The 16,298-nt window shown below is 46.1% G+C and overlaps 1 protein-coding gene across 3 annotated transcripts in view; it reads right to left on the bottom strand.

The window, feature by feature from the left end:
* STAG2 (STAG2 cohesin complex component) overlaps positions 1-16,298 on the bottom strand; it is a 1,493,174-nt gene that overhangs the window by 595,170 nt on the left and 881,706 nt on the right. For all 3 annotated transcript variants that reach the window (XM_078688751.1, XM_078688750.1, XM_078688752.1), the window contains one exon: positions 8,747-8,817. In XM_078688751.1, the coding sequence (XP_078544877.1) occupies positions 8,747-8,817 (71 nt within the window). The remainder of the gene's footprint in view (positions 1-8,746; positions 8,818-16,298) is intronic.

Raw genomic sequence — 16,298 nt, 5'->3', positions numbered from 1 at the left:
GGGGAACGAGACAGGCCTGGGGAGTGACACGAAGCCCTCCGCCAGCCGCGGCCCAGAATGAGGCAGAGATCACTCGGCAACCCATGCGGCGGTGCCAGAGACGATCCAACCTCTGATGAGGCAGCCTGCCCGTGGGAAGGGACGAGAAGGCCCCGGTGAGGGACAAGGGGTCCTCACCCGTCCTCGAGCGGGACGAGGAGATTCCACCGACCCCTGTGGCTCTGCAAGGTCCAGCTGCTGCCGATACCATAGCGGAGTCACCTCAGACTTAGACAGGACCACCTTGTCAAAGGACCGTGAGGGGCTTGGGATGCGACCGAGCCCCGGCGACATCCCGCAACACCACAGGGACTCCCGCAGGAGTTTGCAGCGAGGCAGAGAGGCCGTGGCCTGAAGGAGGTGCCCCGGAGGAGCCGCACCCCAACAGCACCACATCCTCCAAGCCTGAATCCGAACCAGTCGGTGCAGAGGCCGGAGCAACCCCAGGAGGGGTAGACGCCAGCGAGGCCTGCAAAACCGCAACGTATGTCTCCATTTGGACTCTCGACACCCCAACACCGGGAAACGGTGGATAGGACAACACACAGGGCCGCATCACCCAGGGAGAGTCCAAGTCCCCGGCAGGTCGGAAACCAGCACCCGGGGACAAACTGCGACACTTATCGACCGGGGAGCGACGCTCACGTGACATCGGAGAAAAGCAAGGACGACCACAGCCGTACCTGAAGCCGTCCACCGAAGCAGACTTAGGGGAGGACGTCGACCTGGAAAGACTCGCAGAGAGAAGTTTCATCTGGTGCCCCCGCCGCGACTTTGGCTTGAACTGTTGTCAGGCCTCACAGACAGTGGTGCTGTGATCCTCACCCAAACACCACATACAAATGAGGTGCGGGTCGGTCACCGACATAAGACGCCCACAAAACGTACAAGTTTTGAAGCCTAAAGGCATTCACACACTGTTCCACCCAAAAAAAAAATGAAAGAAAAAGGGGGCCCTAACAGGCCCGAGCAAGAACCGGATCCGCGTTGCATGCGGAAAAGGAAAAAACTGACGTAGGCTCGCCGGGGTGGGTCTTATGTGACCTCGCTGACGTCGCTTGCGCCGATGACGCCTGGACGGAGTTGCGTAATGCCGCCCGGCGCGCAGGGATGCTGTGGCAAAAAAGTTTCCGGATCCAATCTCATGCCAGGGAATAATTCTACGTGAAGGAATCCGTGGTTAGTAGTCTCTATCAGATACCTGTTTAACCAAGGGGTTACAACCAGGCTTACGACCAAGCCATGGCTCACAATGTTTGGTTTATTTATGCAGACATGCATATAATGACGACTGTAAGAAAGTGGCTCTGTATATACTGGACCACAGTAAGGTACAATGTGTACAGAGTCCACAGTCCCCAGAGGTTTGGCAGAGGCTACAGTTAGATATAACCATACTCTCTAAAGTGGTAGCTTGGTCGAGCAGTAAGGCAGTATCAGAGGACAGTGTAAAGCATTTGTTGTACACACTCAGTCAGCAAATGGTCTCGCACACTCAATAACTGAACTCTAGGCCAATTGTTTTGTATCAAAATATATAGTTGTTTTATTTTATAACCAACAAGGTATCAACAAGGTATCAAAATATACTTTCTCAGAATGAGTTACTTTAGTTTAAATACTTTTCAAATAGGCAATAGACTTAGGAACAGTAGTTACCGTTGTTGCAATGGGCAACACAATTTCAAACACAATGCAACATTGAGCTCAATGGGAATTTCTAGTTAAATGCAATTAGTTACTTTATGGATTACTTTTTCTAACCACAGGACTGGTTCCTAGATTCAGTCCTGGGACATCAGTAAAAGCGTTTTGGTTACAGTAGTAATTTTTAAGGAATATTATCGTATTTTAAAAGTTGACACTTTGAAAGTTTTTCACGTAGAATCACCAATGTTATCCTATGGGAGGAAATTCACTTGGCAGATAAGTACTGAAATCGTTTTTTTTTTTCTTACTCAGTGTTGGATCCTGGATCCAGCACTGGTGTATCTCCTGTAAACAATTGAAAGAATGTGTTTAAGTCAAAAATGCGATTTTTAAGGAATATTTGTAGTTTTTTGAAAATCGACACTTAGAAACTTTTCTGGTGAAAACCAGACAATGGATTCCTATGGAAGGAAATTCAAGTTACTGGTAAGTACGGTTAAAATTACTTTTCAGGTTCAGTGCTGGGCTAAAAGATGCAGCACTGGGTTCTCTCCTGATAACCAGTGAGTAATTCGGAATTTGTTGTTCGGCTGATTTTAGATGAATATTTTAAAGTTTAAAAACTCCACACTTAGAAGAAATTCTGAGTGAAACCAGTCAATGTTACCCTATGGAAGTAAAAAGTGTCATCAGCTTTTGGGTAAGTTCTCGACTGGCAGAGTTATGGTTCTGGGCATAGACTCAGGGGTCTCCCAGGGTTAGGTAGGCACGGTTGGTACACCCTCAGCGGCACAGGGGCAGCCGGGTGCATAGGTAGTTAGGCCCAATGTTATCCTATGAGAGGCAGGGAGCCTTCGGTTGGTGGCTGCTGGCAAGAAGGCCACGCGGCTGTGGGAGCTGGGCTCCTGGTCACTTGCTCAGGGCTAATGGGTAAGTAGATTAGGACAAAGGTTGCACTGCCAGGGGCACTCTGGCAGCAGGGTGCTTTTGAGCCGTCAGGCGCTCAATGTAAATGGAAAACTTGGAAGATGAACAAAGGCTGCAGGCTCGGGGACAGAGATTCTTCAGGAGCGACCAACACTTCGAGGGGTAAGTTAGGATCTTGGAGGATAGGTAGGCACCCAGGAGTTGAGCACGTGGGGCGCCGGGGTGTCTTGACATTGGGAAATCGTACCCCCTGCTGGTCGTGGTTGGAGGGGTCCCTTGTTGTGAGGCTGCAAGCGTCATCTGGGTCGTCGAGGAGGGTCCTTGGGCACTGGATTTCAGGTCACAATCGCCGGGGTGACGTCCTCAGGGTCCTTGTCCACTCAGGCACAGGCCGGGCTCGGCGGGTGCAGAGTGTGCTGGATTCGCAGTTCCTGGCTGGCACCTTTTTGAGCAGAACCACTGCTCGTGGGAGTTCCAGTCTTGGTAGAGTCTCAAGGCAGTCAGGTACTCTGGGGTTTTTGAGGTTGCTGACCACGGAAGGTGCCGGAGTTTCGCAGAGCAGGTTTAAGGATCAACAGGCCGGTAGGGCTGGGGCCAAGTCAGTTGGTGTTGTCCTATTGTTAGCAGCTGCACGGCAGGTCTTCGGGTTTCTTGATCTTCTTGCTTGTTTTAAATCGGAATCTGAGGAAGGAATGTGTTCAGGATGCCCTAAATACTACATTTTGGGGCTTTACAGGTAAGGCAAGGTCCTGGGGTGAAAACACTCCCTATCCTGCTCCTCTCCTGTGGGAGGGGAGCAGGAGCCTATCTCTAATTGGGCAGGGCTCCCCATCCTCAAGATGGCGAGAGCCCGGAGATGTGCTTAACCTCGCATCCCCCACCTGAGGGGTGGGGTTGCCAGAGGCTGGCACACCCCCTTTCCTTCCTTCAGGCTTCCTGCCAGTCTTCCCACCAGAGGCGGGGGGTCAAAATTGGTGGAAGCCAGTTGGGGAGGAGACCTAGCACCTCGCCCAGGACGTGCATTGTTGCAGGCCCAGGAGAGCAGATGGCTCTCTACCCAGGGGTCCAGCACCATGTCTGCTGTGTGGCAGCCTAGGCAGCCTCTCAGACAGGATGTGGATTGTAGGTTAGGTTAAGGGGCAACTCTAAGTTGCCCTCTGTAGTGCATTTGACATTAAATCCCACACTGGCATCAGTGTAGGTTTAATGTGCTGAGAAGTTTGATATCAAACTTCTCAGTGTAGCCATCATGGTACTGTGGAGTACGTAATGACAACCTCCCCGCACCATATACTCTTAATGGCATCACGGCACTTACAGTGCCCAGGAATGGCCATGGGTACTGTAGGAGCACAGAGCAAATGTACCTTTGCCCACACCACTGGCATAGTGCACCCAGCTAGAGGGGTGACTGATGTATGCCCGGGCAGTGTGTTTGTGGGCATGGCACACAGGGATGTGTGCCATGTCAACTCTTTGTTTAGTTCTGCATCAGGACACTCAGCCTTTCTAAGGCAGTGTGTGGGTGTCAGGGTACAGGGCCTCTAAGGGTGGCACAATAAGTGCATCTTCAAGTATTTCAGTGCAATGGGACACTGTTACCACTGAGTTTCGAATTACCATAATTTGTATTCCAAGGTGCAGTTTTTAGGAAATGCCCAGCTTCTCTACTTAAGCAGTGCACAAACAATTTAAGAGAGTACATAGAAAATTTCACAGTTTTCCTAGTCCAGCACAGTTCTGGCCATTAACCTTTTTAGTTAATGGCCACATTCCTCCTCATAGGCTTCTCTAAAGATTACGAGTGTTCCATTGCTGCTGCAGCTTTTGACCCAGCTTTCAATATAAACGAAATAGGCAATATGCTAGAGCCTTCTAAGGCAGTCTCTAAAGCTCGTTACCACAAGACAATTCTCGGCTCAAATCACAAAAGGAACACATTCAAAAGATTTCACTTGCTTGTTTTCTGTTGCAGTGAAGGCAATTCTAAATACTACTGCGATTTTATGGGAAAAACTTTGAAAAGGGCTACTAGTAACTTTCGCTCTGTATATTTGCATTATTTACTACTCTGCAAACTCATTCTCACATTCTGGGGCACGTGCAGATTTATTTTAAATGGTACAGCACACAAGAAGATACTGAGGACCTTCTGCATAAGCTTATAAAGATGCTCCATGGGCAGCTTCATAAATATGGTTTCAGAAGAAACAGTTATTTATTTTGAGTAACAGTGTTTTTGGTGGCTATGATATATTTATCATCGAATCGTGAGACTAGACCTAGAACAACAAGTTACCTAACTCCAGTAAAGTTCTTGGATACTCCAGTTGCAGATTCCTCACATGTAGAATATCCTGAGGCACCGGACTGGCTCCAGAAGATTTAAAACAGCACTGTTCATCCAAGCTAGATGTGATGAGTAGAGCAGTATCTAAGTGCTACCCATGCACACTGACATCAGTTTCAATATTAACTCTGTCTACACCCTTGGGTGTGAAGCCCAACTGTGAGGAAATGGGGTGTACAATGTGGTGTAGTAGTGCAACCTCACCGTGTAATACATTTACCAACCCCATTAGGACTCTCAGGTAACACTGCCAATGGGGTCCCCAGATTAACAAGAGCTAAGCCCACACATAGGTTTGCCCAGACTGGATTGCAGTTGCTGCCTGCAGCCTCTTTCTGAAGGCCCTCTCAAACTGCAAGAGACTCGTACTCTGGAATCTGACCCCAAAATATACTACTGGACCAGAGTCCCACAGCCCGAGGAAAAGTGGACCATGTGTGTCCCTGTGTGCCTAAAGATCTCAAGGGTCGAGCCCCCTATGGGTTCTCCCGGACTAGTCTCCCAACCCCAGCTTGCAGCCTCTTTGTAACTGGACCATTCCTCCATTAAAGTGAATGGGATACCCGGCGCCGTGACACACTTATTCACTCTGATGCCCTCCCGAGCTGACCTGTTGTTGTGACCTTGCTCCATGCTCACCTTAAGTCCTGAAGAACAGTCCCATAAGTCGCTGACAAGTGTCTGAATTCAATATCTGTTTTTCCTCCACAGGATAACATGACCGATCCAAAAAATGCACTAAAAGGGTCCATTTAAATAAAAAATGTAAAAATTCTTGGCTCAAAAAGAAATTATCCAATTCCAATGATCTTAATTTATACAAAACTATGTTATTTTTTTTAAATTGGTCTCAGATTTATTTATTTAGTTTGGTCTCACTTTCTGCCTTTATGTGTCTAATAAATGTTTAGCACTACCCTTTGATATGCCTAACTGCTCGCCCACACTACCAGAAAAGAGAGCATTTGGTGTGTCACTTGTGCCTCTGCAATTCATTTGAGGCTTGCCTGGACTATTAACAAGGTGTAACTCTTTTTGATCCGCCACATAACGAGCCAGCTTCCTACATTGTAGAGCACCAGGCAATTATACATTGTGAGATTGTGTACGGACCATTGACTCCATGTTGCTTTAACTACATTTGTGAGCACGGTTTCATCTTGTATCTGTCTGATCCTGCTTTTCAGCTGCAACCGCAGGAAGGCCCAGGTTACTTGCACACATACTGTTTGTTTCTCACTACACTAAGCACAAGAGATAAGCTGCTAGAACATGTAGTGTGGGATGAGTACAATGTCCAAGGATGTGAATGTGAAGAATTCAGCCTTCGCTCTCATTGGAGCCTGGCCAGCTCTGTTGAGTGACCTCGACGCAGAGAGTGTAGCCAGACAGGAAAGCTTCTAGAAATCTCTCTCTGTATTAGTAAAGAGTATAAAGACTGAGTCCTCTTGCTGCTTTGATAGTAACTCTCCGGGGAGTAGACGCACTGCCCAGGGTGTTTGCGCCTTGTTGAGACCTCCTGCTGAGACCATCAATCGGTTCCCCAGTCATGCTGGCAAGGAGGATGCCTAACAGACAGCCAGTGAAGGATTCCAAGTTCTAATTACTTACTTTTGTGTACATGCAGTTCCCTTTCTATGCATTTATTCTTTTGTATGTGCATTCACTATATGCATTTATTTTACTTGTGCATTATTGATATAACTAACTTGCTGCAATAATACTTGGCAAATGAGTGTTGAGCTTGGTTTGTTTTGTATTTTGGTATTCTAAAAAGTGTGTAGAGTCCTATTTCGAAGAATTTTCACATTGTGTTCTGGTATTTTGAAGTCTTGCTCAAGTGTTCTGAAGAAAAATCAAGTCAAACATGGACAGTTACACCACAAGGCTTACAGTTGAGTGTTTTGTCAAAAAGTAAGGGTCAACAGGGGCTGGGGTAGGTGCTGTCCGGCCACATGTCAGCTGAAGAGAGATGCTAAACATGGCTTAGACCAAGTGGCCTGTAGAGTGTCCACAAGGCTTCATTAAACAATAATAGCTGTTCAGAGAAAACTAAACCTGGTTGATAAAATGTAGTCAATAAATAGGCTTTGGTTCCTTGAGTAGGCACAAGCAAATCTAGCTCTTCCGCTGCTCTTCGCAATACTAGAGCAAAAGAGGCACTATCTTCAGTTGGTGTTTAAGGGAGGAGTATAGCTCTTGGTCTGGTGAGGAACCTAGCACACCGACACTCTGCATGTTTAAATACAGTGACTCATCAGTGTAAAGAGGGCTGAATGGATTGCCCACCTCTTCGTCATTGTCAGTGTTGTGAAGGACAGAAAGTATAACCTGGACCATACTGGAGTCAAAGAAGAACTCTAGTCTCTGCTAGTAATAGCTTTAAAAGAGAGGCTAAGGATGAAGATGTTTAAAATCATTGCCTGGACCTTACTTATTTCATAGAGTAACATAGGCCCAGTGTGAGATGATGGCAGTTCCGGGTCAGAGACCCAAGTCGTGACTGGATCAGGTACAACTGGAGTGGGTATCAGGCAGTGGTACAGAAAAACTTAGAATTGGCCCTGGGGCTGAAGTGGAAACCTGGAACAGCTTCAGCATAGGCCTAGGAACTTGGCCAGAAGGGACAATCCGCGTTGGAGGAAGGCCTGCTGGCAGAAATAAAACCGGAGGCCTTGCAGTTATGTAGAGCTGGAAAGCACACCAGAGGGATCCGGTAGCGTCTGGAAAAATATCCTTCCTTCAAGCCTATGTTCTTCATGGTCGATGATGGCCTGCAAAATTCAGGACACACTGCGGGATGGCTCAGGTAGAAAAATCTGGAGTCTTCCAGTGTCACCAGTGCAGCTTCTCACCAGACTGAGTAGCAGGATGGGGTGGATTCCTGCTTGGCTTTCTTACACTAACAGTTTGTTTGTCTTTTACTAAGTAGAAGGCCGAGTGGCAATGGGAGTTTGCAATATGACTGACCAGCCTAGAGTCCAAGACTGGTCTTATAACATTGAGTGAGGACAGTACCTTTATTTCAAATGCAGCCTCTTCTCATGCTTGGCAGCCTCTTCTCATGCTTGGCATCGTTAAACTTGGACATCCGTTCACTGATCACCTTAAGGTGCAGGAGTGTGCCCTTATCCCAAAGCTTCAACTCCTGACAAGATCTTAAGTATCATATGCACATTTCATATAGGTCCATGACAGACATACTTCTCTGCTGTTGTGACACAGCTAGAATCCTGATTTTTTTTTCCAGGGAAGAGGAACGCATCTCATCCGGCATACAGCTTGGGGACCTCTTATATTGTGCTCCATGAGCATGAAAGAGATCTTTTTTCCAGGCCAAGCTCAGAGCACCATCATGGTCTTTCACCCTTGTAGCCTATTGAAACAGGTATCATAAGGGTTTATTTAGAAGGCCTCCTTTGGACATGAATATCTCTCAGCTCCACATTTTATCTGCTTTTGGGTAAAGTTAGTATTGCAAAGTTAAAATATTGACTATAGTTGGAAACAAAGGCATGTTCATGTCCTAGAATTGACTAAAAGGCAACAAAATCTGAGCCAAAACTGAATTTTTGAAAACTGTTAACATAAAAACGTACACAAGTATGGAGGAAAGGACATTTCAGAAAAGGTAAAAGTAGCAGTTACAAGTGAAATCATTCACAGACCCAATTGGCACATTACTTGATCACCAATTTCGTAATATATATATATATATATATATATATATATATACAAACATGTTACTGCATTAAAAGAAACTGCACCCTTTGTTCTTACTTGTGGAAAGCAGTTATTCGCTTCAGTGTTGACAAGACTTGATAAGCATCATCTTCATCAGGATCCTCACCCTAATAAATTTGAAGAAGTAAATATGTAATGCTTAATCTCAATGTGATAAATATGTATCAAATTTTGATGACAAAAAACATAAAAGTTGAACATATATATATATTATGAAAGAGCCCTGATCTGAAATACAACCACAAACTGGCCTGAGGGAAGATCTCAACCACCCGCTGTCTTTTACTAAGTCTGGATGTCAGAGCAACTCAGCAGTGCAAAGCATCACACCCCTAACAAGATAACATTGTTGTGGTTCTAAGGGAGTGGAGCATTCATGCCCTCTAACCTCAGTCAATAGAAATACGCATTGGAATGACTGACAGAAAGTGGTGCAACAACATGAGACTTTCTTACTCCGGACATTGACCTGAGAACGATTTGGCTGTGACCATGATACTGGGAGACCTGTTGTCCAGTGGTGACAATATTACTGCCATAACCAAGGGGACTTCAAGGGATGTCGACCCTGTAGCCAGGACTACCTTCCTTGTTCCTTTGTGTAAGCCTTGCAACTCAGTCACAGCAACCCAGAGTTGAGCTAGAGGGTTTAGCAAATTAAACTCACTGGTCCCAAAGGGGTTGGTAAGTGTATTACATGGTGAGGTAGTACAACCACTTCATATAATACACCCCATTTTCTCACAAACCAACAGTGCAGCTTTTCTTTAAGGGTGGGCTAAACTTGTGGAGTTTCACTCTGCAGAATTCCACGGAGTTACCTAAGAACTCCGCAAGATTCCACAAAGTTTCGCCAATGGGTATAAAATATGCAGCTTGGTCAGCAATTTAGCGTTGGTAGCATGAGCAGCGCTGAAAAATCAATGTGAACGACACCATGGTTGCGCAAGAGCATGCAGCCATTCATGTTAATTTTACTGCCACTCGAATAGAAAATCTACTTGAGTGGCAGCCCTCTGCCCATGACCGGCTGGGTAAGAAAATGGAGCTAGGGGATGCCAAGTCTCGCTTACAATCACCAGCTCTCCTTTTCTGGACCCTCGCAGGAGAAAAATTATGCCACATGGCACTTGGCGGAATTTGGTCAGAACTTAGTGTTAAAGAGTAATGCAGAGTGAATTAAACATTCCGCCCAGCACTTTTCTGGACTCCCACCTCTGCAGTCTTCTCCGTCTAGACTGCAGAAAAAATATAAGAGTGGCAGACGAAAGTCTGCTTTTCCTAAGTATGAACCCACTACCAGACTCACAAAGCAAACACAAGAATCTGATGGATTCAACCCAGATCTGTGATTAGGGGTGAGTGTCTGAAAAGTTTCAGTGCTCCGTCCATCATCTCCTTGTGTTAGCTTTGTTCTCCCTAAGTTGACAGGGTATGCCTAGACGTGGGTCCCTTGGTCACTTTGCCACTGGATTTAAGCTAGCCTGGCTGATGAGGGGTGTTACCCCGAAACTGGACCCAGGATGCTTGTTTCTGGTTCAGGGATACTACAGCTTGCTCTTTCTTGTAATTCTCCTTCCTGGGCCAACTGATTGATCCCTTGGTTATAATTTTTTTCAGGTGTACCTCCATTTTAGGTCCTGAAGAGACCCCCTATTGATGGTGGGGTCGAAACACCGTCGACAAAACTCTACAAAGAACCATTTTCCCAGCCCCTACCATTGTACTAGAAGGCTGTGACTAACTATCGAATACTTATGCTATGGCTGTTTTTGTATTGTTGAAACCTACTTTTATGTCACAAATTGTCACTAATTTGATATGTAGGTTCTATGTTACTTGGGAAACTACGACCCTCTTTTGATTAATTTGATTAAGCATTTAAATAAATTGCTAATATTCATAATTGGTCTTGTATATGGTTTTTTTCTCGCTCTCTCCGACATCTCTGTACCCATGTACACTGCCATTGAGCTAAATACGATCATATCTTGCATACATTGTCAACAGGAACCGCTGTTCCTCGTTATATAATAGACACACTGGTTCCATACGAGTAGGGTGACCCTTGTTTTCCCATACACAACTTCAGTGTAATATCTAGGCATATCACACTGATTAGCAAAAGTAATATGAAAATTAAAACAATAAGTAATGTACAAAGTATTCTGAAAAGTAACTGAAAAGTAACTGAATAGTAATTTCAAAACTTTGACTTACCTGTAATTCAATCGACTGGAATGAACCTGCATTCAATTGTAAAACAGCGCATACAAGTTTGCAAAGAATTTATTTCACTTACCTGATTGGCTTGGTTCTAGAAATAAAAGAACTTAATATTTTTGATACAAACAAATTGGTCTTGAGTTCGGTCATGGAGTGTGTGACATCATTGGTTGCCCGAGTGTGCACAACAAATGCTTAACACTCCCCTCTGTTAAAGCCTTACTGTTTGCCCACACTACCACTAATCGAGAGTAAGGAGCTATCTACTTTTACCTCTGTCTATCTTTGGGGTTCTACTATGCACACTATACTTCACTTTGGTATAAAATTTACAGAGCCAGCTTCCTACAGCAGTTTAAGGTTTCATACAAACTAACTCCACCCTTAAAACAATTTTCACAAGAAAGCAGTTAATGCATTGCTACGGGAGAAAGGAAAATACTACTTACCCACTATGCATCTGTTCTTTGCATGTAGAGCTGCAGATTCACATGCTTTGCATTGCCTGCCATTTAGTGTTGGGTCCTGATGTTTGCACTTTGTTTTTCTTCGAAGTCTTTTCCACTACACCTTTCGGTAATAGTGTGCATGGGCATCGACTCCATTGTTAGATTGTTTTCCCGCAGAGTGTGATAACGGAGTTAGTGAGAGTAGAAGAAAGAGATGTCCATGCGTATATGTATCCAAGTAAGATGTCACTGCAACAGGTATAGGTACCCAGCGAGGCGGGTGGGCGCATGTGAATCTACAGCTCTACATGCCAAGAACAGATGCATACTGGGTTAGTAGCATTTTCCGTTCGAGGCATGTGAGTTATAGATCACATGCTTTGAATGGACTATATAGCAGAGATCTCCCAAAGCGGAGGCTAACCTGTAGCTGTTGCAGTCGTTTGAAAAAGTGTTTGTAAAACTGCTTGGCCCACACTAGCTTGCTGTCTTGCCAACCATCCACACAATAGTGTTTTGTGAATGTGTGAGGTGTAGACCATGTTGTAGCTTTGCAGATGTCCTCAATGGGTATATTTCTCAAAAATGCCATACAAGCCCCTAGTTTGTGTGTGGAGTGCGCTCTAGGGGGAATTGTTCATGTTCGTTTTGCTTTTGCATAGCATGTTTGTATCCACTTGACTATCCACCGTGCAATACCTGATTTTGATATGGGATTGAGTATGTGGTGGAGCAAAAGCCACACATAGTTGTTTCATCTTACGGAAAGGTTTGTCCTTTCTATGTAGTAGAGTAATGCTCTTTTCACATCTAAGGTGTGTAGAGCATGTTCTGCCACAGAATCTGGTTTAGAGAAGAACACAGGAAACTCAACAGATTGGATGATATGAAAGGCAGAAATTACCTTTGATAGAAATTTAGGGTTGGTCCGAAGAACCACTTTGTTTTGGTGAACTTGTAAAAATGGTTCTTCTATGGCGAGTGCCTGAAGCTCACCCACTCTCCTTAGTGATGTGATAGTTATGAGGAAAGCTACCTTCCAAGTGAGAAATTGCAGCTCACATCTGTGCAATGGTTCAAAAGGTGGACCCATTAGTCTGTTGAGGCCAATGTTGAGTTACCACATTGGAGCAGATGAAAGTCTTGGAGTAATTTAAGTCACTCTATAAATGCTTTAATGACAGGCACTCTGAAGAGAGACAGATGTTGTCTATTCTGAAGGTATGCAGCTATTGCAGTAAGATTTAAGCGTATGGATGAATGCGCTAAGGTTGAACGCTGTAGATGTAATAAATAGCATATAATGTTTTGAACTGAAGCCTCAAGCGGGTTGATCTGATTGTTATTATAATATATGACAAAACGCTTCAACTTTGCTGCATAACAAGGTCTTGTGGTAGGACGTCTAGTCTCTTTGATAATGTTCATGTAGTCTGGCGGGAGACTGAGGTAGACAAACTAAGACTTTAGGTGCCAGATCGCAAGGTTGAGATGTCAGGGAACTGGGTGTTTTTTCTCTCCACTGCTCTGCGCGAGGAGTGTAAAATGTAGTTTTTGGTGAGGAACTACTGAGAGCTCCAAAAGGGTGGTGAGCCAGGTTTGACGGGCCCAAAGTGGGAGCAACTAGGATTAGTGTCAAGGAAGAGTGTCTGAGTTGCCGAACCACTAATGGAATGAGTGGGAGAGGCAGAAAAGCGTAGGCAAATATCCCTGACTAATTCATCCATAGTGCATTGCCTCTGGACAATGGATATGGATACCTGGATGTGAAACTTGGGCATTTTGCGTTTAGGTTTGTGGCAAACAGATCTATATCTGGGAAGCTCCACATCTGAAAGGATGGGAGGAGAACTCAAGAGTTGAGTTCCCACTTGTGGATCTGTTATCTTTGACGACTTAGCAGATCTGCAATTTGATTGTCTACTCCTGGAAGGTGTTCCGCCAGGAGATACATTTTGTGATGAATGGCCCACATCCAGATAGTCTGTGCTAGCTGTGACAGCTGGAGAGAGTGTCCCCACCTGTTTCTGTATGTAGTACATTGCTGTCATGTTGTCTGTACGTATCAGGACAGCATTGCCTACTAGACGCACTTGAAATGCTTTGAGCGCTTGAAAAAACGCTAGCAGCTCTAGATGATTCATGTGAAGCTGCAAACTCCACATGCCCTAAATTGTATGCAGATGAGCGCCCCAACCAGTGAGCGATGCGTCTGCTGTTAGTACTATCTGTGGAACCGGGTCGATGAAGGGCCGCCGTTTTGAAATGTTTTGTGGATTACCCCACTGCAGAGAGCGATAGGTGCGGCCATTCAACCAACACTAGATCTGATAACAGACCCCGAGCCTGGTTACACTGACGTGTTAAGCATTCCTGAAGGGGACGTATTTGAAGTCTTGCGTCAGGGACTATTAGGATGCAAGACGCCCTTCTCCATAGTAACTTCATGAACACTCGAGATGGCAAGGAGTGTTGAGGCTGAAACTGATAGAGTAGAGTCTGCATGTTGCAGATTCTGGCTGGATTGGGGTAGGCCAGAGCCTTTTGTGCATTTATATTGGCTCTCATATATGCTGGTGTGTTGGATGGTTGGAGATGGGATTAGGACAGAGTTACTGTGAATCCAAGATCGTGGAGCAACTGCACTGTTTTGGGAGTGTGACGTAGACCGCTTTGTTGCGAGCTGGCTTTTATGAGCCAGTCGTCTAAGTATGGGAAGAAGTGAATAAGTTGTCTTCGTAGATGAGCTGTGACTACTGCCAGGCATTTGGTGAAAACCCTGGGTGCAGTGGTTACTCCAAATGGGAGCACCTTGATTTGATAATGCTGGCCTGCTACCACGAACCGGAGTTATTTGCAGTGAGCGGGTGTATTGGGATATGGAAATAGGCGTCCTTAAAGTCCAGACTGGACAGAAAGTCACCATGCTGAAGGAGCGGGAGAACTTGTTGGAGTGTCACAATACGAAAGTAGTCTGACTGAATGTATAGATTTAGTTCTCTGAGGTCTAGCATAGACCTGAGATAGCCATCCTTCTTGGGAATTAAGAAGTGCAGGGAGTATTCACCGGCCCCTTGATATTGTAATGGGACTGGTTCTATAGCTCTTTTTCCTAACAGAGATAACTCCTTGCTTGAGAAGGTTGAGATGTTCTTGTGACATTGCATGTGATCTTGAAAGAATGTTTGGGGGAGTGTCTAAGTTCCAGGCAGTAACCATATTGTATAATTTGTAGACCCCATTTGTCTGAGGTGATTGTATTCCGGACAGGTAAAAATTGGGAGAGACGTCCCCCGACAGGAATAGAATGACCGAGAGGTAGTGGAAAGAAGCGGGGGGAGTGGGTGTTGAGTGGCCTCTGCCTTTTCCCTTACTGTTACCTCTAAATCTACCTCTAAAATAGCCTCTTGATGAGGGCGATTGGTTGTTGCCCTTGTAAGAGGAGGGATTCTCTGTGGAAATAGGTTTGGAGCCACCCCTGTAAAAGGAGTGAAGAAAGGATCCCCTATTTGAAGGTAATTGCAAAGTTCTCATGGTCTTGGTGACCTCAGTGTCCTTTTTTATTTTTTCTAGCGCAGTGTCCACTGTTGGGCCAAAGAGGTGTTCTTTGTTAAATGGTTGGTTGAGAATAGAGGCTTGAACCTCATGTTTGTATCCTGAAATTCTCAACCAAGCATGCCTGCGTAGCAGTACGCTGGTGTTTACGGAGCGGGCTGCTGTGTCTGCTGCGTCTAAGACGCACCTGATGGAGGTATTAGTGATTAATTTACACTCCTGAATTAGGTCATTAGTCTTTGATTTGTGCCCATCAGGCAGAAATTGCATTAGTTACTCTAGTTCATCGTAATGAGCCCTGTCGCACAAGTTACTACTTGTGTAACGCTATATCTGTAAGAGACATTAGTTAGTGATAGATTCCTTACCTTAGAATATCCCCAGGCATCAGACTGGATCCGGAAATTTTTGCGGAGCAGTACCCTTGCGCGTCGGTAGGCGTCGTCTGCGGCTCCGCGTCCGTCGTTACAGACTTCAGGAGGCAAGTCAAATGGCCTCAACTGTCGCCGCTCAATCTCCAAGCATGGAGGTGGAGACTGGACAGGTTCGGGTGGAGGACCGTCCCCTGCTGCTGCGACAGAAGGTCCTCCTGAAGAGGCAGACGAACCAGGGGATCGACTGACATACTGAGTAGCTCTGGATACCAGTACCTTCGTGCCCAGTCCGGAGCCACAAGGATGACTTGAGCCCGGTCGCGCTTGATCTTCAGCACTCTGGGCAGAAGTGGTATAGGCAGAAAGGCGTACAACAGACCGCAACTCCACACGCGTCGAAAAGCGTCGCCGAGCGAATGCCGCCTTGGAAATTCCAACGCGCAGAACTGATGACATTGCGCGTTCTCTTCGGTGGCGAATAGATCTAACCAAGGCTCTCCCCACTGCTGAAAGAGGCCTTGCGCCACGTCCAAGTTCAGACGCCATTCGTGATCCATCATGCACCGACGGCTGAGTTCGTCCGCCCTGGCGTTCAGAGAACCTGCCAGGTGTTGAACCACCAGGGTCACGCCCTGCTGTTCCAGCCACTGTCAGAGGTGCAGAGCCTCCTGGCAAAGGGTCCACGACCCCACCCCGCCCTGTTTGTTGCAGTACCACATGGCGGTGGTGTTGTCCGTGAACACCTGCACTACACTCCCCCGGACAGAGGGGAGGAATGCCTTCAGTGCTAGACGAATCGCCCGCAGCTCCAAAAGGTTGATATGGAGCTGGGACTCCGCCGGAGACCAGAGGCCTCTGATCTCCGCCTCTCCCATGTGGCCTCCCCAGCCCTGGAGGGACGCGTCAGTCACAACTACGTGCTCCTGTTGGGGAAGGGAGAGGGATCTACCGCTGACCCAATCGCGGTCCGTGAGCCACCACTGC

The sequence above is a fragment of the Lissotriton helveticus genome, chromosome 4_1 (genome assembly GCF_964261635.1).
Source record: "Lissotriton helveticus chromosome 4_1, aLisHel1.1, whole genome shotgun sequence".
Lineage (NCBI taxonomy): Eukaryota > Metazoa > Chordata > Amphibia > Caudata > Salamandridae > Lissotriton > Lissotriton helveticus.
This window is presented reverse-complemented; position numbering and strand designations above follow the sequence as displayed.